The sequence below is a fragment of the Oncorhynchus kisutch genome, linkage group LG2 (assembly GCF_002021735.2).
Source record: "Oncorhynchus kisutch isolate 150728-3 linkage group LG2, Okis_V2, whole genome shotgun sequence".
NCBI classification, from domain to species: domain Eukaryota; kingdom Metazoa; phylum Chordata; class Actinopteri; order Salmoniformes; family Salmonidae; genus Oncorhynchus; species Oncorhynchus kisutch.
Window position 1 is genome coordinate 23,468,394 of NC_034175.2, and position 26,328 is coordinate 23,494,721.

The following is a 26,328-nucleotide window of genomic DNA, read 5'->3' on the forward strand; positions in this document are numbered from 1 at the left end:
GAAAATAAACCAGCTCAGTTTGGTTTGGCTCAGTAGTGTTTGATCAAAAGACTAATATATGATCAAGACTGGCAATGCCTTCCATGTCAATTGTTTTCTGGAGTGAGTTGATGTTCTCAGGAGTTTTATGGAAGTAGTTATCCACAACTTTTCTTTTTTTCCCAATCCCGTATCATGCTTGCTCTACCTTGACGTAGGATAGCTTGTGACCTCAAATAACGTGTGTGTGTGGATTCGGCGGTCACCAAAGCAGGAAGGATGGTGTCCGCGCCAACTGTTTTCATGATGTGCTGCAGGATTTTGCTGTCGTGCCAGTGGAATTACACTAGAGATGCACTGTTCAGCACACATTATGAAGGAATGTCAGCCTTCCATTGAAATGACACATGGTTTGTGCCTTGTGTTAAATGGGTTATTCTCCAGTGCTAATCTTGTGGAACCGCACCTCATTCCCGCTCAAAAGTATATTATTTACCCATCAGCATCGGAGAAGATGCTGCCCGACCCCTAGAGTAAATGATACATTTCTAGACATAAATTGTTCAATGGCCAACTGAAATGTGCATACTTGCAGGATATTTGATGTTTGATATTTGCCTGCTTTGTAGACTACTATCGACTTACTTTCCTTTCATACTGACACACGTGCTGTGCAAACTAACATTTCATATAGAGTAAATATATGTCCATGTCTGTCTAACTTAGGTCTGTCTGTTTTGTTGTCTTCGAACCAGAAACGCTGGGTAGCCGTGCTCTCCGCCGAGTACCCCACCCTGGCCTTTCATGCCAGCCTCACCAACTCGTTCGGCAAGGGCTCCCTCATCCAACTCCTCAGGCAGTTTGGCAAGGTAGGCGCACCACCTTCTCTCACACACAGACACACACACACACACACGAGTTCCCCACTCCATACGGACCGAACTACACTCCCCATTTGGTCAAAAGTAGGTCCCTAAGGAGCAGAAGTTGGTACAAATGGCCAGCTTTTGTCATGGCACCCGACTCTAACCACCCTTATGAGCATACGGCTCCGCACGGGGTCCTCACATCTGCTGCCGAGCTATTTTTGGTACGCACGGGCCATAAAACGGGGCCTTGGATGCTCAGAGGAGACTAATATTTATACCTACCTCTTGGTTTTGACAGATTTTTGATCCATGGTGTAGACTTATCTGCTTCCAGTAGCTATTTTTTTGCTGGTGAAAACAAGCTTTTTTAGATTACATGGTCACATGTTTTATTGGTTTTGGCCTACATCAAAGTGTGGTCTGGAGTTGTTGCTGTCCGGAATTGAAGACAGGTTAAGTATAGACTGGTTTTCAGGAAACTGCTATTTTAACTTGTTTTGCCTCTTCAGCTCCACACAGACAAGAAGCAGATCAGCGTTGGGTTCATCGGCTACCCCAACGTGGGAAAGAGCTCTGTCATCAACACGCTACGCTCCAAGAAGGTCTGCAACGTGGCACCCCTCGCCGGTGAGACCAAGGTATGGTATCGTTCCCCTCAAAAATACCCTTTTTTAAATAAAAACACTTGAACATAAGCCCATATTGATACCTGGGGTGTCATGATGAGCTATGTACATACGTCCATGTAATCTCAATAATGGCCAATGCAGGGGGGGGGGGGACGATCTCACGCAATTCCCTTGATTGCTAAGAGAGCACAGAATATAATGTTGCAGGCTACATTTTGTGTATCAGTGTGCTACTCATATCCTAAGTAACTTCCCAACGATGCGCTGAAGTATATGTATTTAAACCCTCCGCCTCGATTATACACGTCTGATACCTGGCAGAGACATGGCCAAAAAGCAAGAAACAATAACCCTCATCCTTCATTTCCTCTCGCTGGACCTGTTCATCCTGTTTGGAACCAAACGGTGGATCTGGAGGTCTGGAAACCCCACTGAGGATGATACTATCGGAGTTGGCCGTCTGTTGCCAGAGCTGTGAGCGTGCAAACGAGATCCAAGTTTTTTTTTTTTTTATCTCCTCTTTGGGATCTATCAGATCGGCGCGTAATCAGCGAGAGTTTATCGCCCAATGCAAGGTGGCTTTTGCCAGAGGCTGCTAGCGTCTGTCTGCCTGTCTTTGGCCAAACAAGGTTGTTCAGCATTAGGCTGGCCCTCCTGTCTCTAACTCTCTCACGCCCCGGTTGTTTGAATGGATGTGCAATGCGTTTGTTTCTGTGTTAAAAAAAAGAATAAAAAAAAAAAGCTTGTTAAATGTTTCCTTCCTTCGTCCAAATGGGGATATGAGTATTGGTTTTCAGGCAGAAGAGAAAAGCAATGTGATTCTCAGTACAGTAGCCAGCTCCTTTCAAAAGCAGGAGACCGTCTTACCAGGGGTTGGAACTGAAATAATTTTCCAGTTTCGTCCGTTATTTTGTGTTCCTTTTGAAACCTCTATCGATACTTTTAAAAATGTACCTCAACGTTAAATTACTTCACCAATGTGTAGAGCCGCTTGCTATGGAGAGGGCAAGCTATGTATATGCTTTGGACAGACAAGTGTACACTGCGTGCACAATTATTAGGCATTGTATTCCTCAGGATTCATTTTATTGTTGATCAAACAATGGTTTCAGTCAATCAACTGTTATTTACCTGAGTGTTTAACAAAGGAAAAGTGAGTTTTGTCTTTCTTAGGGGAATATGTGTGCACAAATTTTAGGCAACTATATTACAAAAATAATTTTCCCCAACTCACTTGTTTATACTACATTTTTAGAATAAGTGTAACAGATAAGTAACACAAAATGACAATTAAATAAAAATGTTGGCCTTCAAAAAATATTCAAGAACTGCTATGAGCCTTCCATCCATAGAGTCTGTCTGTTCACAATCAACTTTTGCTGAAGCAGCAACCACAGCCTCCCAAATGCTGTTCAAAGAGGTGTATTGTCTTCCCTCAGGTTTGAGAAGGGCCCAGAAATTCTCAATAGGATTTAAGTCAGGTGAGGAAGGGGGCCAGGTTATTATTATTCGGGCATCTTTGAGGCCCTTGCTGGCTAGCCAAGCAGTGGAGTACTTGTGATGGAGCATTGTCCTACATGAAGATCATGGCCTTCTTGAATGCTGAGGACTTCTTCCTGTACCACTGCTTGAAGAAAGAATCTTCCAGAAACTGGCAGTAGGTTTGGGAGTTGAGTTTCAGTTCATCTTCAACCTGAAAAGGTCCAACTACCTCATCCTTAATGATAGCAGCCCATACCAGTACACCTCCTCCACCTTGCTGGCACCTGACTCAAAGTGGTGCCCTGTGTCCATTACTGATCCAGTAATGGGCCCATCGGACCCATCCATCTGGTCCATCAAGAGTCACTCTCATTTCAACTGTCCATAAAACCTTTGGGCAAAAAAAATACCATAAGACAGATTTTTAAATCTTGACGCTTGAACTTGTGAATCTTATTCAGTGGTGGTGGTGTTTCAGCCTTCTTGACCTTGGCCATGTGTCTGAGCACTTCACACCATGTACTTCTGGACACTCCAGGTAGGTTGCAGTTCTGGAATATGGTGGCCCTGGAGGATAATGGGTTCCTGGTAGCTTGATGTTTAATTCTTCTCAAGTCTGGAATATGGTGGCCCTGGAGGATAATGGGTTCCTGGTAGCTTGACGTTTAATTCTTCTCAAGTGTTTTGCGGTTCATTTGCGTCTTTTCTTCTCTGTGCGTTTTGACTATTCGCAACAAAATGTTTGATTGTCCGGTGGTCACCCCTCAATAGTTTAGCTATTTCAAGAGTGTTGCATCCGTCTGAAAGGAATTTTAAAATGTTTGACTTTTCATTGTCAGTTAAATCTATTTTTTGGCCCATTTTACCTGAGGTAAATGAAGCTGCCTAATAATTATGCACACCTTGATATGTGTTATTCACCACACCCTCCCTCATTACACAAATACATATCACCTGAAAATGATTTAAATCCAATTAGCATTCAAGTTTATATGGTTTGGAGTTGGAAAATGTGCATAGAAATAATGCTAAGATCAGAATACTCACTTGCCTAATAATTGTGCACGTAGTGTAGGGTCTGAAATGTTGTGGGTGACGAGAGCACTGGGCATCTTGTTCTTATGACATGCATTATCTGAATTAGGCCTACAGAATTATACCTACTTTAATGTCTTTGAATTTCAGAGATTTGGCTTAACTAAAGTTTGACCAGAGTCAGCTCTTAGTCATGACATTGTTTCCAGTACATTACAGATAATGCTGCCTGGATTTTGAAAGCTAGACCAGAGCTAGCTAACAAGCTTGTGTGCAGAGTGGCACCAATTTAAAAAAAATAAAACAGGTCTTACCATTTTGTAGTTTTTATAAATTCAGTGTGAAACGTGATAACTATAGTATCCTTAACCTCTCTAAACCACCCATCCTGGATCCGGTATAATTGTCATCAGCAACTCTGAATAGCATAGCGCCACAGTCAAATAATATTACTAGAAAATATTCATATTCATGAAAAAACACAGCTTAGTCTTTTGTTAGTCTCAGATTTTGAAATTATTCTTTACAGCGAACGCAATACAAGCGTTTGTAAGTTTATCCACAGCATAACATTATGTACACTAGGCATCAAGTAGCCCGGTCACAAATCAGAAAAGCAATCAAATTCATCGTTTACCTTTGATCTTCAGATGTTTTCACTCACGAGACTCCCAGTTAGACAACAAATGTTCCTTTTGTTCCATAATTCTTTTTTAAATATCCAAATACCTCCGTTAGTTTGGTGTGTTATGCCCAGGAATCCACCGGAAAGAGCGGTCACGACAACGCAGACAAAAATTCCAAATTATATCCATAATGTCAACAGAAACATGTCAATTTTTTTTTAAATAATCAATCCTCAGGGTGTTTTTCAAATATCTATTTGATAATATATCAACCGGGACAGTTGGCTTTTCACTAGGACCGGGAGTAACAATGGTCTCTTTTGCGCACAACTCACTCTGAGAGCCCCCACCTATCCACTTACGCAATGTGGTCGTTCACGCTCATTCTTTAAAATAAAAGCCTGAAACTATGTCTAAAGGCTGATGACACCTTAGGGAAGCCATAGAAAAAGGAATCTGGTTGATATCCCTTTAAATGGGAAATAGGGATGCGTAAGAACAGAAGGGTTTCAAAATAAGAGGCACTTCCTGATTGGATTTTCCTCAGGGTTTCGCCTGCAATATCAGTTCTGTTATACTCGCATACAATATTTGGCAGTTTTGGAAACATTAGAGTTTCTATCCTAATCTGTCAATTATATGCATATTCTAGCATCTGGTCCTGAGAAATAGGCCGTTTACTTTGGGAACGTTATTTTTCCAATCATAAAAATAGTGCCCCCTAGCTTCAAGAGGTTAACTATCATTGATAAAACAATCTAGTTAATTTCAACTGATATTCATAAGATCTGAGATTCTATTCACTTCCTCATTATTTCCCTGTTGCATAGAGATTTATAGAGCTAGTAATGTTTTATCTGTCCTATTTATAGTGTCTGTAAGCACACGGGCAGAGTCATTGAAACCAATACAACATTGCTGTCTCTAAATCTCTATGCAACAACTGGTCAGAGAATGAGGCAGTGGATAGAATCTAGTTTTGTTTGATTGATGATCATTGAAATTAACAAATGTGTAAAATATTGATTACTATGCATATATTTGTAAGACTATAAATGACCAACCACACAGTTTTGGTGTAGTTAGGTTTATTCCCCTGCTTTTGAGAGGAGCTGGCTACTGTACCGGGAGATTTCCTGTGCTAAGCTAACTTCCATCTCCAAAATGCACGCAGAGATATATATAAAAATCGTAATCATGAGTTTGTCTGACTCTGGGCAAGTAGATAAACAAACAACCTAAATCAGACTTAAATTAGATCCTGATAGACTGCCCCATCTGCCTCGCTGACCCTCAACATGGGGGCCCCTCTGGGTGCGTGCTTAGTCCCCTCCTGTACTCCCAAATCACCCACAACTGCCTAGCCACGCACGACTCCCAACACATTAAGTTTGCCGACGACACGACGGTGGTAGACCTAATTAGGGCTGTTACGGTGACCGTGTTACCGCCACACCAGCGGTCACGAGCCTTGAAGGTAGTCAAATTCTTTGACCGTTTAGTCATGCTAATTAGGCTTCTCCAAGCTCTGATGTGGCTGATGATCATTAGTAGCCTACCAAACTCGTTAACTGACAGGTACTCAGCACTCTGTCCTTTTTAATCACTCTGACAATGCAAATGTCATCAAAAATATCATCAACCACTTCATGAGAGCTCATGTTCTGCAACATTTCTATAGGCAATGCAATTGTGTGAGAAAACAGAGTGATGGATCCTCTTATTTTTAATAGAAGCCATCAGCTTTCTAAAGGCTAGGTCTACTATATTTATATCTCAACTTTCCTAGTATTAAGCACATTGCTTGTCTTTGCAACAGGAGTACAGCCTATCTGGCGGGCATGAAAATGAACCACTGGAAAAGCATCCTCCATTTGATATTTAAGCATAGATTACATGCATCCCCCCCCGTTTCGAGACAGGTGCATGGTAATGGTCCATTGTAAATCAAAATAAATTTCAGATTTTAGTTAGTATATGTAAAGAATATTTAAATCAAGAATAGTTTGAGTTACAATATTAGCCTATCACTTGTGAATGATGCCCAGTGTAAGGCAAGAAACAATGCATACCTTTTTTTGTGACTTTAAATCATACTCAAATCAAACTTTATTTGGCACATGCTCGAAATACAAGTGTAGACCTTCCCGTGAAATGCTTCCTTACAAGTCCTTAACTCTTCTTGAACTGCACTGTTGGTTAAGAAAATATTTACCAAATAAAGTAACACAATAACGAGGCTATATACGGGGGTACCGGTACTGAGTCAGTCTGTGGGGGTACAGGTTAATCGAGGTAATTTGTACATGTAGGAAGGGGTGAAGTGACTATGTATAGATAATAAAAAGCTAGTAGCAGCAGTGTACAAAACAAATGGAGGGGGGGTGTCAATGTAAATAGTCCGGTGGCCATTTGATTAATTGTTCAGCAGACTTATGGCTTGGGGGTAGAAGCTGTTAAGGAGCCTTTTGGTCCTAGACTTGGCGCTCTGCTACCTCTTGCTGTGTGGTAGCAGAGAAAACAGTCTATGACTTGGGTGACTGGAGTCTCTGACAATATTTTGGGCTTTCCACTTCACCGCCTATTAAATAGGTCCTGGATGGCAGGAAGCTTGGCCCCAGTGATGTACTGGGCCGTACTCACTACCCTCTGTAGTGCCTTACGATCAGATACCAAGCAGTTGCCATATCAGGCGGTAATGCAACCATGGTGCAGCTGTAGAACGAAGTTTCAAGTTTGAGGAAGGGAATTTTCACCATAAAAATGCACCTTTTTATAAAAAAGCATTAAATGCATAATCTCATTTGTGGGTCCCTTAATGGTATTTTCCCACTAATGGCAGAATACAATAGTTCAACTTTTGTACTATGGGGGATAGTAGATTAAGATCTGTTTTGTTTGTTTATGCAGTAGGGTCTTCATTTCTGCTACATTATCAAATTAAATGTAATTGTCCCAAACCGGTGAGTTCTTGTGAATAGGTTCTGAGTAGAAAGTCATTAGACCCTGTGACTTAGCTGATCTTGGGCCCGGTCTCTTCTTCCAGGTGTGGCAGTACATCACCCTGATGCGACGCATCTTCCTCATCGACTGCCCTGGTGTAGTTTACCCCTCTGAAGACAGCGAGAGCGACATTGTGTTGAAAGGAGTGGTATGTTATTATTTTTCTGCATTTTTATTATTTTATTTGAGCAGGCAGGGTTATGCAGTGAGCTCAAAGTATTGGGACAGTGGGAAATAGTTTTGGCTCTTTACTCAAGCAATTTGGATTTGAAATGGTTTAAGTGCAGATGGTCAGCTTTTTAAATTGTTTTTATTTTATATAATTCTTTTACCCCCCTTTTCTCCCTAATTTCGTGGTATCCAGTTGTTACTATCTTGTCTCATCGCAACAACTCCTGTACGGGCTCGGGAGAGACAAAGGTCGAAAGCCATGCGTCCCCCGAAACACAACCCAACCAAGCCACACTGCTTCTTAACACAGCGTGCATCCAACCCGGAAGCCAGCCGCACCAATGTGTCGGAGGAAACACTGTGCACCTGGCGACCTGGTTAGCGTGCACTGCACCCGGCCCGCCACAGGAGTCGCTGGTGCACGATGAGACAAGGATATCCCTACCGGCCTAACCCGGACGACGCTAGGCCAATTGTGCGTCGCCCCACGGACCCCCCGGTCGCGGCCGGCTTCGACAGAGCCTGGGGCGAACCCAGAGTCTCTGGTGGCACACTACGCCACCCGGGGGGCCCAGATGGTCAGCTTTAATTTGAGGGTATTTTCATCCATGTTGGGTAATCTGTTTGGAAATTGCTTTTAAGGGAACAAAAAATATTGGCACAAATTCACTTGTGTATTAAGGTCGTCAAAGGTTGGTCCCATATTCCCAGCATGCAATGATTTCATCAAGCATGTGATGCCAAACTTGTTGGATGCATTTTCTGTTTGTTTTAGTTGCGTTTCAGATCATTTTGTGCCCAATAGAAATGAAAGTTAAATAATGTATCATTTGAGTCACTTTCATGGTGAATAGAATGTTTCTAAACACTTGTATATTAATATTGATGGTACCATGATTACAGATAGTCCTGAATGAATAATGAAGGGTGAGAAAGTTAGATGAACAAATATCACCCCCTCCCAAAAATGCTATCCTCCCCTGTTATTGTAATGGTGAGAGGTTAGCATGTCTTGGGGGTATGATATTTGTGCGTCTTAACTTTCTCACTGATAGTTTTTTTATGTACTTCCATGTCTAAACCTGTAGCATTTATAACCTAACAATTGTATCACTGTATGCTTCACTGCTGTTTCCCAGGTGCAAGTGGAGAAGATCCGTAACCCGGAGGAGCATATCCCGGCAGTGCTAGAGCGGGCCAAACCAGAGTACATCCAGAAGACGTACCGCATCCCCACCTGGCGCTCCCCAGAGGACTTCCTGGAGAAACTGCCGATGCGCATGGGCAAACTCCTTAAGGTCAGGGCTTGTGTCATATTAATTCAAGCACACTGTAGGGAAAACATTTGAACTGAAAACAAAAAGTGTTTCTTATTGGACACGACCGGATAGTCCCTCCCTGTCGCAGTCAGTTGTCTCGTTTGGTACTTAATTAACATAACCCTGGAGTGTATCAATGGGGGCTGAAGTCACAGTACATGGTAATTGTCTGTAGGCTGTTGGTCACCCCAGATCTGTTTGTGCTTCATAGCCAACTCTTATGGTTGTTGTTTGGCATGCTAATGACCATAGGGATTGGCAAGACGGCACAGATCTGAGACCACCAGGCTACATAGCCTGGGCTGCTTGTCTTCATTTCTGACCATCTTTCATCTGTCTGAATTATCTTTATAACTCTTTGTGGTTAAGGGAATTTGAATGTCACAATATACTTTAGTCCTGAAAGGTGTGTTATATTCAGGATTTATCCTTTGTGTATTTGACAAGCTGTAGGTCAGTGGTAAAAAATGATCTTCCCAAACATACACTCTGTTTTTGTATGGGCCATTTTTTTGATCCGTCTGAAATTCTACACTTGACCCTAAAGCTTACTAAGCTTATTTGGAACCCATCAATCCCAAGTGGCACATAAAGTCTATGTTAGGACGCTCCATTTATTTCTACTTTATTTTCTTCTCATGTTTCCCTAATGCATGATCTGTTGCAGGGGGGTGAGCCAGACCTTCCCTGTGTCTCCAAAATGGTGCTGAACGACTGGCAGAGAGGACGCATCCCCTTCTTCGTAAAACCCCCTGGCTGTGAGGGAGAGCATGAGGTGAGAGGTGGACGAACAGCTGGAGTAAAACCCTCTCCCTCGCAGACGAAAATAAAGAGACATTCTCAACAGCAATGTTAGCACATATTCTGGTTATAGTCTGCCACCCTCTGGCTAAGTGTAAAATATCATCACACGCCTTGCCAAGATTGGACAGAGAGTGCAAGCATGGTCACATTGACTTTCTTTGCTCAAGTAGTTTTTTTTACATTTGGTTTATTTGACAAGTAAAAATATATAAAGCTGCTTCCAGCCAGGGACAACAATGCAGACATTAAAATGATTGAGGCTAAAACCCAATGTCTTATTTCTGTTGTGGTCCTCTCAGGTGAGCAACAAGATGGCAGGTGGGCAATATTGTCCACTCAATCTGAAATGTACACATGGTCTGCATGCATCCCGATTCTCTACCTTTCTCCTGAAGTGTGCACTTGCACTCTCCCCATTGGATTGGTGTAAGCATTGGCTGGAGTGAGTTTCCATCATTTTTAAATCCATGTCGAATGAGTGTGCAAGTGCACACTTCAGGAGAATCGGAACCTAGCCATGATTATGAAAGTTGTACTGACTGGTGTGTTGTTTTCAGGGCAAGGATGTACTACCAGTGGAGGGGGCACCAGAAACTACAGAGCGTGTACAGGAAGAAGGTGCAACAGAGGAGCAGAGCGAGGAGGTGGTGGCTGCAGTGTCGGCCGAGCAGGAGGCCCAGCAGCAGCAGAAACACAAACATGAGCCGGTGCAGAAGATTCTCTCCAACGTCCGGCAGAACTTCGGCAAGATCAATGTGGCGCCCGAGTTCAACGATGAAGACCTGGCACCCGTGCAGACCGACTACCTCGTTTTCTCGGACCTGTCTGGCTCGGACGTGGATGAGGAAGAGGAAAACGGAGATGAAGGGGGATGGGGAGACAGCAGCTGGAGATGCTGAGTGTGCTGCCACCACCCCAGTCGGTGGAGGAAAAAAAGAGTTCGCGTGAGACTATCCGCGAGCTGGATGGGAAGATTGCAAAGTACAAGCAGTACCTGGACCGGGCCAGACTCAAGCGCTTCTCCGCCATCCGGTTTGTCTTCTCCGTTCTCCCCACCACTTATCATTTCAGTCTTGTTCTGAAGATGTGCTTTATTATTTTCTAATAAACCCACATCAACCCCGATTCTTGTCCAAAAGACCGGCATAGCTCTGTCCCAAGTGGCACCCTATTCCCTATATAGTGAACTACAAAAGTAGTGCTCCATGTAGGAAATAGGATGCCATTTGGGACGAAGCCATAGAGAGATGAAGGGTGCCTAGGTCCTTTGAGGTGAAACATGCCTCGTTTTTCACTGTCCAGGCACCTGGGGATTGGCAGCTGCTCATACCGTTCTGTCTGATAGATGGTGTTTTCCATCACCATTTATGTCATGTTCCGCGGACTCACCAACTGTCTCTCTCGCTGGTGAACTTCAGCTCACGCCCTCACTCAACAACGTCAAATAAGAGTCGTCTGCGGCCAATTTGCTTTCCATTGTCGGCTCAGCGAATTCCAACTGGACTAAACTGTCTGGATGTGCAGGGAGTAATGAGGTTATATGTGACGACTCTTTCTACTGTTCTTTTTTTGTTCAGGATTCCGAAGGCACTATCTGACAAAGTGCTCACAGACATGAAAGTGAAGAAGGCGGCGAATAAACCTCAACCTAAAGGTAGCAACTTAATTTCAACTTATTAGTGATTTTCCTTTGTGGGCTTACCTGACATCCCAAATGCAGGGGTTAAAGTTGTCACAGATTTCTGTCATATGGATTCTTTTTCCAATTGAAAAGGACTGGAATTGGTCAAACTTGCAGTTTAATACATGTACAAAATTATCCTCTTTCCCTAAAAGCATAATGGTCATGATTATTATAATTTTTTTTACATGAAAGGGGAGGTTCACTTCCCTCCGCAGACATTTGATCTGAGATCAACTTAAGTTTCAGTCATGGGATTTATTTTCTTTTAACCCAGCAAATGTATTCCATCAAAGAATACAAGGGCCTTCTAGCAAAATATGCACTTTCCTTTACACAAAGTACAGACTTTATACAAGTCTTCATGGATAGCAGCAGATAAAATGTATAATTAGAGTAGGTATTTGGCCAAAGACCACTGTCAAACTGAAACCAAACAAGCAATCAAACCATATAAATAGAATGGGAATGTCCTATTAAGTGTTTTAGGAATTCCATGCCTACGGGTCATCCACTTACTGGCCAACCTTTTGTTCCTCAGCTGTAACACAGGTTGGCAAGAAGAGGAAAACTGATGAGGCAGAAGAGCTCGCGTCCAAACAGAAATCTAACATCCAAGCAGGTACTGTGTGTTCACTTACCCAGCTGTTTGACATCAAACAGGCCTATCTATCTAGACGACGCCTTCGATGGATGGCCGCTCCCCTACCGCTATTGTTAATGGAATGAAGAAAGGCACTGTTCTTCCTCAGGCTTAAATCTCCCTCATTTGTCTCTCCCCCCCCCCCCCCCCCCCCTTGCAGAGGAGAGCAGCGGATCGTGCTCAGAAGGTGAAGAAAGTTGGAATGCGCTATTACGAAACACACAACGTCAAGAACAAGAACAGAAAGATGCCTACGGTGCCCAGCGAGGGCAAGAAAGCCAAGAGATTGAAGCGCTAGTCTGGGGTCCAAGAGACCAAACTGGGACATTTCTAATAAATATTTATTTTAATGACCCTGTCATTGTAATGAATTGTTTTAAGGTGTCTTGGTACCTACCCTTGGTATCTTGATATAAAGTGATTTGGGGAAGGGGCATTGAGTGAATTAGGTTTTGATTAACCTCTTAATCAAGTGAATCGCTTGATGCATTAACCTGATCCTGAGTGACCTTCAGCGAAGTGACTGATTACTTTCGTCAAACTATTACTTAAACTCATATGGAGCTTCACTGAGAAGTGAAAGGATGGGTCTGTCATCCCCCCAAAAAAGTACACTTGTACTGCATAGCCTGGGTGCCAGTCTGTTTTCTTTATTTTGCGAACTGTCAAATTTGGCATGACCATTCCATAAGGAGTTGGCTAGAGAGCAGAACCACTGGCATCCAGGTTATGTACTGCACTTTTGGAGGAAAAAAACATCAGGTGAAAATTTTTATCCAAATATACATGTCATACCATAAAAGGCTAGGCCGGGGCGGCAGGGTATCCTAGTGGTTAGAGCGTTGGACTAGTAACCGGAAGGTTGCAAGTTCAAACCCCCGAGCTGACAAGGTACAAATCTGTCGTTCTGCCCCTGAACAGGCAGTTAACCCACTGTTCCTAGGCCGTCATTGTAAATAAGAATTTGTTCTTAACTGACTTGCCTAGTAAAATAAAGGTTTATTTTTTTAATTTTTTAAATACCATAAAATAAAGAATATGAACAAATTATTTCATTTTTACATTTTATTCTGCTATAGTAATGCAAGGCTTTATGGTTATGAAGTAGACTTCTATTACATAATGCTGTGTTGGACCATCTGAAATCTGCTGGATATAGATCACTTGTGGAATGGAGGAGTCACTTTTTTGGGGCAATGATCCCCTCCAGCTGGGCCTGTAAAGGATAAGAAATGTAAACGTTAAAAATATCTCAAATATACATAAACTAATTTGAAGGGATGTCCATATACTTTTGTATTTGGCTATTTCAGCCACACCCGTTGCTGGTAGGTGTATACATTTGAGTACACAGCCATGCAATACACAAACATTGGCAGTAGAATGTCCAGCAGCAACAACGGTTCAGCCACGAAGTGGTAGGACACAAGCTCACAGAACGGGACCGCCGGGTGCTGACGCGTGTAGTTTGGAACTCCCTACAGAGTTCCAAACTGCCTCTGGAAGCAACGTCAGCACCAAGAAACTGTTCAACGGGAGCTTCATGAAATGGGTTTTCCATGGCCGAGCAGCATCGGCTGGAGTGGTGTAAAGCTCGCCGCCATTGGACTCAAGCAGTGGAAATGCTTTCTCTGGAGTGATGAATCACACTTCAGACAAACCTGGGTTTGGCGAATGCCAAACAAGTCTCAATGTCCTTGAGTGGCCCAGCCGATCGAACATCTCTGGAGTCCTGAAAATAGTTGTGCAGCAACGCTCCCCATCCAACCTGACAGAGCTTGAGAGAATCTGCAGAGAAGAATGGGAGAGACTCTCCAAATACCGATGTGCCTAGCTTGTAGCGTCATACCCAAGAAGACTTTAGGCTGTAATCGCTGCCAAAGGTGCTTCAACAATGTACTGCGTAAAGGGTCTGAATACTTACTTAGCAAACATTTCTAAAAACCTGTTTTTTTGCTTTGTCATTATGGGGTATTGTGTGTAGATTGAGGGGGGAAAAAGCGATTTTAGAATGAGGCTGTAACCTAACAAAATGTGGAAAAAGTCAAGGGTTCTGAATACTTTCCGAAGACACTGAACAAAAGTATAAACGCAATATTCAACCATTTCAAATATTTACTGAGTTATAGTTCATATAAGGAAATCAGTCAATTTAAATAAATTCATTAGGCCCTAATCTATGGATTTCACATGACTGGGATAACATATGCATCAGTTGGTCACAGATGTTTTATTTTTTTAAAGGTAGGGGCATGGATCAGAAAACCAGTCAGTATCTGGTGTGACCACCATTGGCCTTATGCAGCACGACATCTCCTTTGCGTAGAGTTGATCAGGCTGTTGATTGTGGAATGTTGTCCCACTCTTCAATGCCTGTGGTACAGTTTGAAACTGGGATTCATCTGTGAAGCGCACCCTTCATCAGCGTGCCAGGGGCCATCAAAGGTGAGCATTTTCCCACTGAAGTCTGTTACGACGCTGAACTGCAGTCAGGTCAAGACCCTGGTGAAGACAACGAGCATGCAGATAAGCTGACTGCAGAAATTCTAAAGTTGTGCAAACCGTTTCATCAGCTGTCCGGTTTGCTGGATTCAGAAGATCCCGCAGGTGAAGAAGCTGGATGTGGAGGTCCTGGGCTGGCGTGGTTACACGTGGTCTGCGGTTGAGGCCGGTTGGACGTACTGCCAAATTCTCTAAATTGTTGGAGGTGGCTTATGGTAGAGAAATATACATTAAATTCTCTGGCAACAGCTCTGGTGGACATTCTTGCAGTCAGCATGCCAATTGCATGCTCCCTCAAAAATGTTGAGGGAGCGTGTGGTCTTTTATTGTCCCAAACACAAGGTGCACCTGTGCAATGATCATGCTGTTTAATCAGCTTCTTGATATGCCACACCTGTCAGGTGCATGGATTATCTTGGCAAAGGAGAAATGGTCACTAACAGGGATGTAAACAAATTTGTGTACATTTGAGAGAAATAAGCTTTTTGTGCATGTGGAAAGTTTCTGGGATAATTTCAGCTGGTACCAACACATTTGATGATGCATGTATATTTTTGTGAAGTATATTTCAACTGACATCAATTGATCGATTTCATTTCAAAGACTTTCTATGAGTTAGAAAAATCCTGCCTTCCTTATTTGGCGCGACAATGCTCATAGGAGTTGGCAAGACCGCACAATGATGATGACTGAGCGCTTTTACCTTGAGCTGCTGGTTGGTTCTCTTCAGGAACTGAATCTCCTCTGTGTGTTTCTTCTCCTCTACCTGCCGTCTCTCAGTCTCCCTCTTCTCAATGGCCTCACACTTGGCCTTCTGCTCGTTAACCTGTCTCTCCAGGTCCCGCTTCTCGTTCTCCAAATCGGAGATCTACACAAGTAGATTCAAATCAAATTCACTTTGGGGTAATAAAGGTTTTTAATCATTCAATGGTGCAGCAGTCCATTGTTTCTCCTCATTCACTATCTTTAGCTTTATCTGTGGTAAAAGCGGAGCGTTCTCTGACGTCTTTTTTTTGGGGTGGGGGGGTTGGTTTAGACAGGCAGCCTAATTCTGATATTTATTTTCAATAATTTGATCTTTAAAACCAATCAGATCAACTCTGAAAAAGATCTGTGAAAAGATTATGTGATTGATCAAAAGACTCAATTAGTGGGAAAAAGATCAGAATTGGGCTGCCTGTGTAAATGCAGCCATGAGGGCTAGGAAGATGGCTCCCTCTGCTGGTCTACACTAGCTTGGTTGCTTGAAAAGTTTTCCAGTGACACTGCAGACCGGTCAAGCATTCTAAATGTAAAGGTCAATCTACAATGATGCAAAGGTTGGAAAATGCAAATTTATTTTTAGAAAAGTGTAAAATGTTTGTGTGTGACCCATTTCCTTACCCTCTTCTCCATGTCAGACTTGCCCTGCTCAGCCTGCAGGGCTTTTCTCATGCCAAAGGCCACACTGCTCTCGTACAGTGTCTGGTAAGCAGCAATGGTCATACGGATTTCGTCTCGCACACGCAACAACAGCAGTCCTCTCTCAGCACAGTTGATGGTTACCTGTCTGATCAACTCATCTACAGGCAAACAATGGCTTAGAGTTTTAAACACAAACTCACAGTGCAACATTCTTTAGGACCAGTTTCCCAGACACAGAATAAACCCAGTGAAATTGCTTTTTAGTTCAGAACCAGCTTGAGTCTAGCCTAATCTTGGTCCTCTTGGAAACTGGCCCAGCTTTTAGGATTTGTATCCAACACACTTTTCTACTATTACTACCATCCATGCATCTCATCTCGCTTCCCCCTCTCCTTACCGAAGCACTGGGAGTAGAGCTCCCTGCGGACTGGGCAGATGCCCGTCTCCCTGGCCTGTCTCTGCTGCAGCTTCAGATCCAGCTGCTCCTGTAGGTGCACCACGTCCATGCGGGTACACGGCGTGCTGGACACCTGCTGCACCCACAGCTGGTTGGTCTCCATCCATTCCCTGTAACAGTGGTAGAGCTGAGATTAACACAGGGTTGACAAATTTCAGGTTTTGCGAAGCCGGGAATATTGGTTAATTTCCCTAAGAGTAAAAAATAGGGAGAAGGGTGTTATCAGTAAAGATGTGTCCGTGTCATGTCATACCTGGGTGGTAGGATGGCATTGAGGATCTCCTCGGTTTGCTGTTTGTTGGTATCGGCTGAGGGGGTCTTGGGTTTGGGTGGAGGTGGCACAGGGCCAGTCATGGCAGGCTGTTGTGGGGCCACTTTCAGGGGTCGTGCCTGAATTTGCAGTACACATCATTTTGATTAGAAGAACATCAATCTTCAGCCAATTTGTTGAAAAAATAATAATTGATTAACATCTCTCACAGCTCACTAGGAACATTGGCATGCCATTGATTTCAAAATAATGACAGTGGACATAATGTATGTTAGATACCACTGTATGGATACATTTAGCTACTGTAACTAACGTTAGCAGCCAGCATTAAAAACGTGTTTTGTTAACGTTATCCTACCTTTGGGGACTTCTTTTCTGTGTTTCTGCTCACCAAGACTGGGTTGTCATATTTCAGCAGAGAATCAGCCGGAGGAATCATTGTGATACTTTGATTACACTACACATAAAGTGTTTTGTTGTAGCAGGTAATGTCTCAAGGAATGTGTGTTGTTGAAAAGTGAATTGAAGACGTTTAATTGTTTATTTTTACCATGGCAACTTAATTCCATGCGCTACTCACTAACCTATCCGAGCTGCTCGAAGGCATGATTCAGAGATGTTTCAAGCCTTTGACGCTATGAAATGGGGAAGGAAAATTAAGTACATACATTTAAGTATAACATTGTGTAGGTGTATGACCTTATTGAAAAGATGATAGAATATGTCTGCAATATTACAACGGAACTAAAGTGAACTAGTCCATAGTCACGGTGAAAAATATTTAAAGCGTTCTGCCGGAAGCGGAAAAGCGTTTCCTTGCGCAGAATAGAGAACTTTCTCAGCGTTTGCAGTGGAGTTTGTTGTTCACTTTTTATACATATGTATTCGCGATGAACTTTATTTAGTCGATTTACAACTATTGGTTAAGTTTCATAATGGATAAAGAGAGACGGCATAAAAGAGTGGAATCCCCGGTGCGGGACTCAAAACCGAAAATCAAACAAGAGAAACTCAGCCCTGCTAGGCCCCAGACATCACGCCGCTCGAGTTCGGGGTCCAACGGCAGCCCAAGCCCACCCTCGCAGAGGAGACGAACGAGCAGGTAGCCTGATTTCATGGGTGTATAGTATTGTAGTTAGCGAACACAAATTACACCGTAGGGTTGCAAGGCTATGATGTTACACAATTTCAATAATAGCAACTAGCTAGCCACTAAGCTAACGATTTAGTTAGCTTACTAGTAGGCGTTATTGTTATGCTTTAGTCGTGTAACGTTAACCCTCCATTAGCCCTTGGTCACGACTCTTGTTCCATTACATTACACAAGTCATTGAACAACGGCGTCTTCTGTACGGGGAGTTTTGTTATGAGCACCGACGCTCAATCTGAACATTAACACGCGTCGCTGGCGGTCTTTGGAAGCATATTTTTAATATGAATAATACTTTTCAAAAAACAAAAGGCTAAATTGATACACGCAGTGTTCCCACACTGACATGTCTCCACGTTAAAGCGCTTGTTTCTGAAGACGAGGCGACCGACCACCTGTGCTAATTGGCTATCTAGCTAGCATGCTCCAGCCCAACACCCGTGTAAGCATAGTTTCATCTGGTGGAGGCCACCATAGCTGAATGGATCTGCAAAACTGTTATTGAGTGTTTTTGTATTTTTGAATTTCTTGCTGATAAGTTCCCTATGTCTTGAAAGACTTATGGAAGTGATGATTTATTGACGTTTCTGAACGTTAACACGGTGTCATGATTGTACCTAGTTCTTATGAGGTGGTAGTGGGCAATGTAAATGACTGAATGCCGCCAGTTTTCCCTCAATTGGCTAGCTCATTTAATGTTAGTTGACTGGAAACAGTTAAAATATAATTGTCACACACTGGAGGCTTTACCGTGAAATGCTTGCTTACGAGCCCTTCCCAATTATGCAGAGTTTAAAAAATAAAATAGTAACGAGGAATAAAATACACAAGAATGGCGCTACGTTAACCTGTACCTCTGCACATTGACTCGGTACCAGTACCCCCTGTATAAAGCCTCGCTTGATTTTGTTAATAAAAATATATTTGTATATATATTTAGTTTATTTAGGAAATATTTTCTTAACTGAATTGTTGGTTAAGGGCTTGTAATTAAGCATTTCGCGGTAAGGTCTATTATTCGGCACATGTGACATAACATTGTATTTGATTTGACAGTATATACAGCAAGTACCAGGTCAATGTGCATAGGTACGAGTTATTTGAGGTAGATGTGCACATGAAGACGATGAAGTCGCTAGGCATCAGGATAGATGATGAGTAAAATAAAGAGGAGCAGCAGCAAATGATGAGTGTAAAAGTGTGTGCCGTTTGTATTGTCTGTGTGGAAGTGTCAGTGTAGTCTAGTGAGTGTGTGTAGGGTCAATGCAGATAGTTCTGGTACCATTAACTGGCTATTGAGGAAGAGATGCTGCTGTGCCCTCTTCACGACTGCAGGTGTGCATGTGGACCATGTAAAGTCCTTAGTGATGTGGATGCTAAGGAACCACAGGGGGCATGCTCTCCCCTCTTTCTCTTATAGTCCACAATCAGCTCCTTGGTCTTACTGAAGTTGAGGTTGTTTTCCTGGCACCACACTCTAATTCTCTATCGACCTCCCTGTAGGCCTACTCATCGGCGTCAGTGATCAGGCCTACTCATCGGCGTCAGTGATCAGGCCTACGAGTGTCGTGTTGTAGTCGTGTAGGTGAACAGGGAGTACAGGAGGGGACTAAGGGGACCTGAGTGGCGCCTGTGTTGATGGTCAGCGTGGCAGTTGTTGTTGCCTACCCAGGATCCAGTTGCAGAGTTGGTGGGTTCAGTCACTGGGTCCCCTAGCTTGATGATGATCTTGGTGGAAGTGTGGTGTTGAACGCTGAGATGTAGTCTGAAAAGCATTCTTGCACACTCCAGGTGGGAGAGGGCATTGTGAAGTGCATGTCATTGCATGATCTGAACAGGCGGAACAAATTCTTATTTTCAATGACAGCCTAGGAACAGTGGGTTAACTGCCTGTTCAGGGGTAGAACGGCAGATTTGTACCTTGTCAGCTCAGGGGTTTGAACTTGCAACCTTCCGGTTACTAGTCCAACGCTCTAACCACTAGGCTACCCTGCCGCCCCGGAGTTCTGCATCGCTGGGCCACTCTGGGTTTCCCTTTAATCCCGTATCATCTGCAGGCCCTGCCACATATCACAAGTGTCTGTACTAGCAAAACAGTCTTGTAGCCTCGCGTCTGCTTCCGACCACCTCCACATTGAGCACATCACTGGTACTTCCTGTTTTGAGATTTGGTTTGTTGCAGGAAGCAGGAGAAGGGAGTCACGGTCGGATTTGCCCAACGGAGGATGAGGGAGGGCCTTGTATGTGTTAAGTCTGATTAATCAGACAGTAATACACCGATAATTGGGACGCAGACCGAAACTCATGCCTCCAGAATGTTGAATAAAATTACATTTAAACATTACTGGTTGCCTGAATGGTTTGTCCTTCATCTTCTCCAAATTTGGGAAAATATCCACAGGAAAGTATTGTTTACCCAACTTTTTAGAGAGCTGGTAGATATATGGTTCGTTTAAAGGAAATTTTTTAACTTGTTAGGGAGGATGTTCCTGTTGCGGGATCAAATCAGCGCATATTTTAGAGCGCCACCGAAAGTTTTCGATAAAACTCAAACTTTCATTAAAACACACATACAAGGTAGTGAATTAAAGCTACACTTGTTGTGAATCTAGCCACCAAGTCAGATTTGTAAAATGCTTTTCGGCGAAAGCATGAGAAGCGAATATCTGATAGCAAACACCCCCCAGAATACCAGACCGTCAACAAAACAACAGATTTTGCGGTAGCCGGCACTACCCAAAACGCAGAAATAAAATATAAAACATTCATTACCTTTGACGAGCTTATTTCTTGGCACTCCTATATATGTCACATAAACATCACAATTGGGTCTTTTTCCCGATTAAATCCATCATTGTATACTCAAAATGTGATTTGCTGAAGACCGGTCTGATCCAGGAAAATGCCCCTTTACAAGACGCAACGTCACTTTTTAAAATTACAAAAGTTTCCTATATACTTTTACAAATCACTTCAAATTACTTTTCTAAACCAACTTTAGGTATTAATAAACGTTAATAATCGATTAAATTGATCACGGGGCGATCTGTATTCGATAGCAGCAAGTCTTGAAATCATCGTCCATGTTTTCACATTCAAAACATCCTGTGGTGAGCCCAAAGAAAGGAAATGCGTCACTCTACCAAACCAAGGATAAAGCAGAATGAAAATGACAGCATTGGCGACATCGTGTGGAAGCTGTAGGCGTTTACAGGGGGTTTCCATGTATTTTTTTCAGCCTTAGACAATACATTGACTGGCGGATGGATATTTTTTTGTGTTTCGGGGAACCGTTTTTCGACGCATTTTGACTCCTTAAACACGTTATGTTATAGCCACAGACACGATTTAACCAGTTTTAGAGACTTCAGAGTGTTTTCTATACACACACACTTATCATATGCATATACTATATTCCTGGCATGAGTTGCAGGACGCTGAAATGTTGCGCGATTTTTTACAAAAAGCTGCGAAAATTCTTATCATCCCAAAGACGTTTTAAGGAACATTTACATGATTTTGCAGTCATTAGTGTCAGGCTGTATATACCAATTCTATATTACAGACCGATTAATCAGACTAGCTATAAATGGTAAATTTGCCGGTGGCACACCGGCCCAGGGCCAACTGAAAGCCACTGGCCCAAATGGAAGAAATGATACACTGTCCCGGGCCAAGATCTCACAGGAAAAATATAATGCGCGCATAATTTAAATATCAGTTGATTGTATACATATTTTGCAAGCTGAGCAAGTTGCCTATAATAACTTACCCTCCACACACTACTAATTGCATTGTAACTTGACATTATAATATTTACATTGATTGTTTATAAAACCTTAACGTAATATCAAAGGGTGTTATTTGTGATTTTTAACAGTCAGCAGTACTCTATAAAGACCCTATTAAAATCAGTTATATATTTGCTAAAGTCCATTTTCCCAGTTTCTGGGTTTTCCTATTTTTGTCTGGGTTTCACCCTCAATCACACTTTTATATATAGAAAACGATACAAATGTGATGTTCTAAGTCCCAAACTGCTTAAAACACATCAGGAGACCACGTTTGAGGTCACGAAAAAATGTGATGTTTGAGGAGGGTATTGCCTTTCAATTCAATTGCGCACCTAGCAAGAGACAGTTTGGCTAATGGTGTTTCTATACTGTACCATGTAGCCTAATTGTGATGCCAGAGTTCGCAAAACAAATTGGGAAGGTTTTTGAAATGTTCATTCAAACAGAGCCTGATGACTGAATTGCGCATCAAAGATTTAACCATGACTTCGGACCAGACTTTTTAAATACCCGGTTTGCATACCCATTGTTGCCTTAGCTTTTACTGGTAGTTAGCATAAGTTGAAATGTCTTCTGTGAGCTGCTCTATGCAACAACCAGTTGAGAGATGCATCCTCTTGCTGCCCGACAGATTATATTTTTCTCAACGGCTATGCGTGCGGTGCGTGTTATAAATAATGTGCATAAAGAAGTAACAGCTTTGGGAATTTCTGTTTTTCATCAAATCTATATCCCAGATTGAAAATTGTATTATTACAATATTTACTTTTCTCTGGCTCAGCGGCCATCCTATATGTCGAATCCCGTATTCCGAAATATTTGTCAGATGTCGCTCAGAGAAGAATACAATAGGAGCTGTCCGTTGTAGCTAGCTAGCTAGCCTTGGTGTTAAATTAACTATTGGTTTTAAAGCCTTTCCTTGTTGATTTGATTGACTAGATCGCCACCCAGGGCAAAAGGTCATTCGCCAGGTAGAAGGGCGTTGGGAAGACGAGACAGATCGCCCAAAAACACCGGCAGGAGCCGAAGCCCTCCCCGCGGTGCCGATGTGAAAATAAAGCGGGTGATTCTGTCACTACTTATGAGTAAATGTAGCAATTGGGGAAATGCATTAATGTAAAACTTTCAATGCAGCAAATATGTTCTTTAAATAAAAACACTTTACCAACTAATTTTGTCCCGGTGCTTGACTCTGGAATTAGGCTAATATTCCTGTCTCACTGTCTCCCCAACAGGAGCAGGGTGACCACCGCGGTGACCGAGGTGCCGATGATCATAGAAGGCGCGACCGCAACGACAAGCCAGAGCCCTCGGAGCCACCAGTGCGGCGAAGTAGGTGGGAGCAGGCTGACGGACCCAGAGAGTCTGACAGACCCAGGGAGAGAAAACGAGGAGAGAGAGAGCGGGGTGGAGGTGGAGACAGGCCCAGAGAGCGAGAATCCCGCTCCTTCCAGGAGCAGCAGGCAGAGAGACAGCAGCACGACAATCAACGACAGGACAACCGGCACCGGTTTGAGGAAAACGATGACGGGGGACAAGCTTACGGACAAGGTACCCAAGAGGGTGGCGAGGGCAAAGACAGCCCCCCAGTCGATAAAGAGAAGCCCAACTTTGAACTGTCCGGTGCGCTCACAGAAGATACCAACACGTTCAGGGGGGAAGTGATCAAGTACAACGAGCCCCCCGAGGCTCGCATCCCCAAGCGCAGGTGGCGACTGTACCCCTTCAAGAACGACGAGCAGCTCCCGGTCATGTACGTCCACAGGCAGAGTGCATACCTGATGGGGCGGCAGAGGAAGATTGCTGATATTCCCATCGACCACCCATCCTGCTCCAAACAGCACGCTGTGTTCCAGTATAGGTGAGATCTGACAATCACTTGTTTGTTCAAATCAGGCCCTCGGGATGACATTAGTCTGCTAATCCTTCGAAAATGGTCTCTGTTTTGAAATTATGCTATTTTCCCGCTTACATAATTTCCCTACATTTTGTTGAGGTCTGACACTTATGACATCTGGTTAATGTAGTTCTGTTGAGTTTATGTGATTTCAATCTCTAGGTCGGGACACCTTCAACCTCTGGGTAATGTAGTTCTTTCTGCTTCTGCTGATTTCCAGGCTGGTGGAGTTCACGCGTTTGGATGGAACTGGCGGGCGGCGGGTGAAGCCCTACATCATTGACCTAGGTTCGGGCAATGGCACCTACCTGAACAACCAGCGCATCGAGGCGCAGCGGTACTACGAGCTCAAGGAGAAGGACGTGCTCAAGTTTGGCTTCAGTAGCCGAGAGTACGTCCTGCTACATGAGTTCTCCGACACAGCCGAGGTGGACGCCAGGGCGGAGGAAGATGACGAGGGCCTGGACGCGTGAATGCAAGACCTCTGAGCCTTTTCAAAATAGTTGCGACATGCACGCTTCCGTCCTACTTTCCTTTTTGAAGTAATTACAGAGCTTAATTGGTTGGATTGTTGAAAATAGTAGGATTTTGCTTAGTAAATATGTGCTTACCTCAGGGAAACAAGGAAGGAAATGTGCGTTCTTTCAACTATTCTGACAGGGCCACGCATTATCCAGTCAAGTGTATTGTTGGAAAATAATGTTCACTGATGCCTACCACCTGTTGGCCATCTCCTTAACACGGATGGAACAATGAACTGCATAGATGGTGTGTTGGGTTAAGCAGCTTTCAGGGTTAACGGAACAAATAAAAAGGGGGGTAGGAGAATTCTGTGGTCTCTTTGGCGGTCATAAAAACCTGCTTTAACCTGCAGTAACAGGTCTCAGTACTCTATTCTCAGGACATTAGCTTAAGATCAGTAGTGTGGTTGATTCCCCCCCCCCATATATCTGACTGCTTACGTTCAACACAAGTGCTCAATGCCAGAAAGAAGTTACTTTACAAAAAAGGATTTTGTTATTATATTTTTGAATACAAATGAGTATATTGCTGAAGGCTAGCCTATGTCCAGACCTTAACTGTAAATACACTGGATGTATTGAATGTGAACGCTGGATTCATCATATAGTGTACTGTATTTGGGTTTGAGCATTGCAACAAGGAGTGAAGAAAGCATACGCGTGTATGTATCTGCTTTAAATGTGTGCTGCTTGTGACGTAGGAAAAAATGTGTGTGTCGCAGTGTATTCTCGTTTACCCATTCTTTACTACCGAATTGACTGTAGGCTATGGAGGTTTCTGGAGAAAGATCGTACAGCATGACTATTCCCACTACAAAGACAATTTAGTTTTTTACTTTTTTGAACCCCATTGTAGTTCAATTTTAGATGTTTTGTATTGTACATAAAGGTTGTGAAAGACTCTTAGTTTTGTTGATATTTGTTCACCATAACTTTGACGGTTGTATGTTCAAGTAAGCCATCATAACCACACGGTAAGCCACATCACGTTATAAACCAGAGGTAAATTTCGCAAGCTCTACAGACTACTGTATCCAAAGTTCTGATAACCACGGTTATTTCAGGTTTATTAGCCTCGCCTGCAGTCCTATATCGCTCTGCTTTGTGTAACGTTCTGTCATATCATCAGTAATAGTATCACGTAGACCCCTCAACCTTAACTCTGGACCTCAAAGCCAGTTACACAGCATTTTTTTTCAGGTACTGATTTAGACCTGGGACACCAAATGTGTGCAATTTAATTATCAGGTAGAACAGCGGGCTCCGGACTCGTAGGTTAAGAGTTGAATATCCCTGGCGGTTCTCAAAGTGTGGGCCACAGAGGTACTGCCAGATGAATGATTACATGAATATTGCTAACCACAACATATTGAACATATTTTGGCCAAAGACTGGTATCTATCAAATAGGTTTAGAGGGTGTAATGCAATACAATGTAATATTTTTTTTTTTAACTATATTGGGGGCCCACGCAACTTCATTCTAATGGTGCAGCCTTATTGGTCAACAAAAGACACGGTCTCTTGTCAAATTGACTGGGGCCAGCAAATGTCAAACGTGTAGAAATCGCACAGCCCCAGTCAATTTCACGACGAGATTTGCTGGCCTCAGTCAATTTGACAATATTTGCTGGCCCCAGTCAATTGGTCTCACTCGTTTCTATAACCACAAAGTCATAATCCCCACCCTTTTCTACAATTTCTCTTAACATTTTAATTTAACCCTAACAACCGCAATGCTAACCTTAAATTAAAACCCTAACCTATTTTATTTTTTTTGTAGCCGATTTTGTGGCTGTGGAATCTTACTTTGGGGATATAGACGGGATTGATTGTTTAGCAACAAAACCAACAAGTGCGCAACTATGGGGCAAAACACGGGTTTGGCAGATTTTTGACGGCATTTGTCAACATAGTCCATCTCCAATGTTTATTGAAAACACAAAGTTGCACAATGAGCACTTGTTTCTTTCTCAAATACGTCCTTAGGTTGTTGGTTAGTTAGTATTTTTTGGGGACATATTATCATAGATGTGACATCAGTCAAAACCCCTTTCAAATAAGACATGGTATTAAGAACAAGATCAACTGA

At 43.0% G+C, this 26,328-nt stretch overlaps 2 protein-coding genes and 1 pseudogene across 2 annotated transcripts; 2 read left to right on the forward strand and 1 right to left on the reverse strand.

The window, feature by feature from the left end:
• LOC109909918 (nucleolar GTP-binding protein 2-like) overlaps nucleotides 1-13,146 on the forward strand; it is a 32,574-nt pseudogene extending 19,428 nt beyond the window's left edge.
• A 134-nt stretch (nucleotides 13,147-13,280) lies between these two features.
• On the reverse strand, nucleotides 13,281-17,626 carry dnali1 (dynein, axonemal, light intermediate chain 1). The gene is made up of 6 exons (XM_020509029.2): nucleotides 17,234-17,626; nucleotides 16,858-16,994; nucleotides 16,545-16,714; nucleotides 16,127-16,305; nucleotides 15,447-15,611; nucleotides 13,281-13,457 (listed from the first exon to the last, which is right to left on the reverse strand). Exons 1-6 carry the CDS (start codon nucleotides 17,312-17,314, stop codon nucleotides 13,422-13,424), a joined length of 768 nt encoding a protein of 255 aa, XP_020364618.1. The 5' UTR covers nucleotides 17,315-17,626; the 3' UTR covers nucleotides 13,281-13,421.
• Nucleotides 17,627-17,673: 47 nt separating this feature from the next.
• LOC109909928 (smad nuclear-interacting protein 1-like) lies at nucleotides 17,674-25,143 on the forward strand. Its single transcript, XM_020509017.2, has 4 exons — nucleotides 17,674-17,977; nucleotides 22,759-22,882; nucleotides 23,055-23,680; nucleotides 23,937-25,143. The coding sequence occupies exons 1-4, from the start codon at nucleotides 17,811-17,813 to the stop codon at nucleotides 24,187-24,189; spliced, it is 1,170 nt and encodes a 389-aa protein (XP_020364606.1). The 5' UTR covers nucleotides 17,674-17,810; the 3' UTR covers nucleotides 24,190-25,143.
• The last annotated feature ends 1,185 nt before the right edge of the window (nucleotides 25,144-26,328 follow it).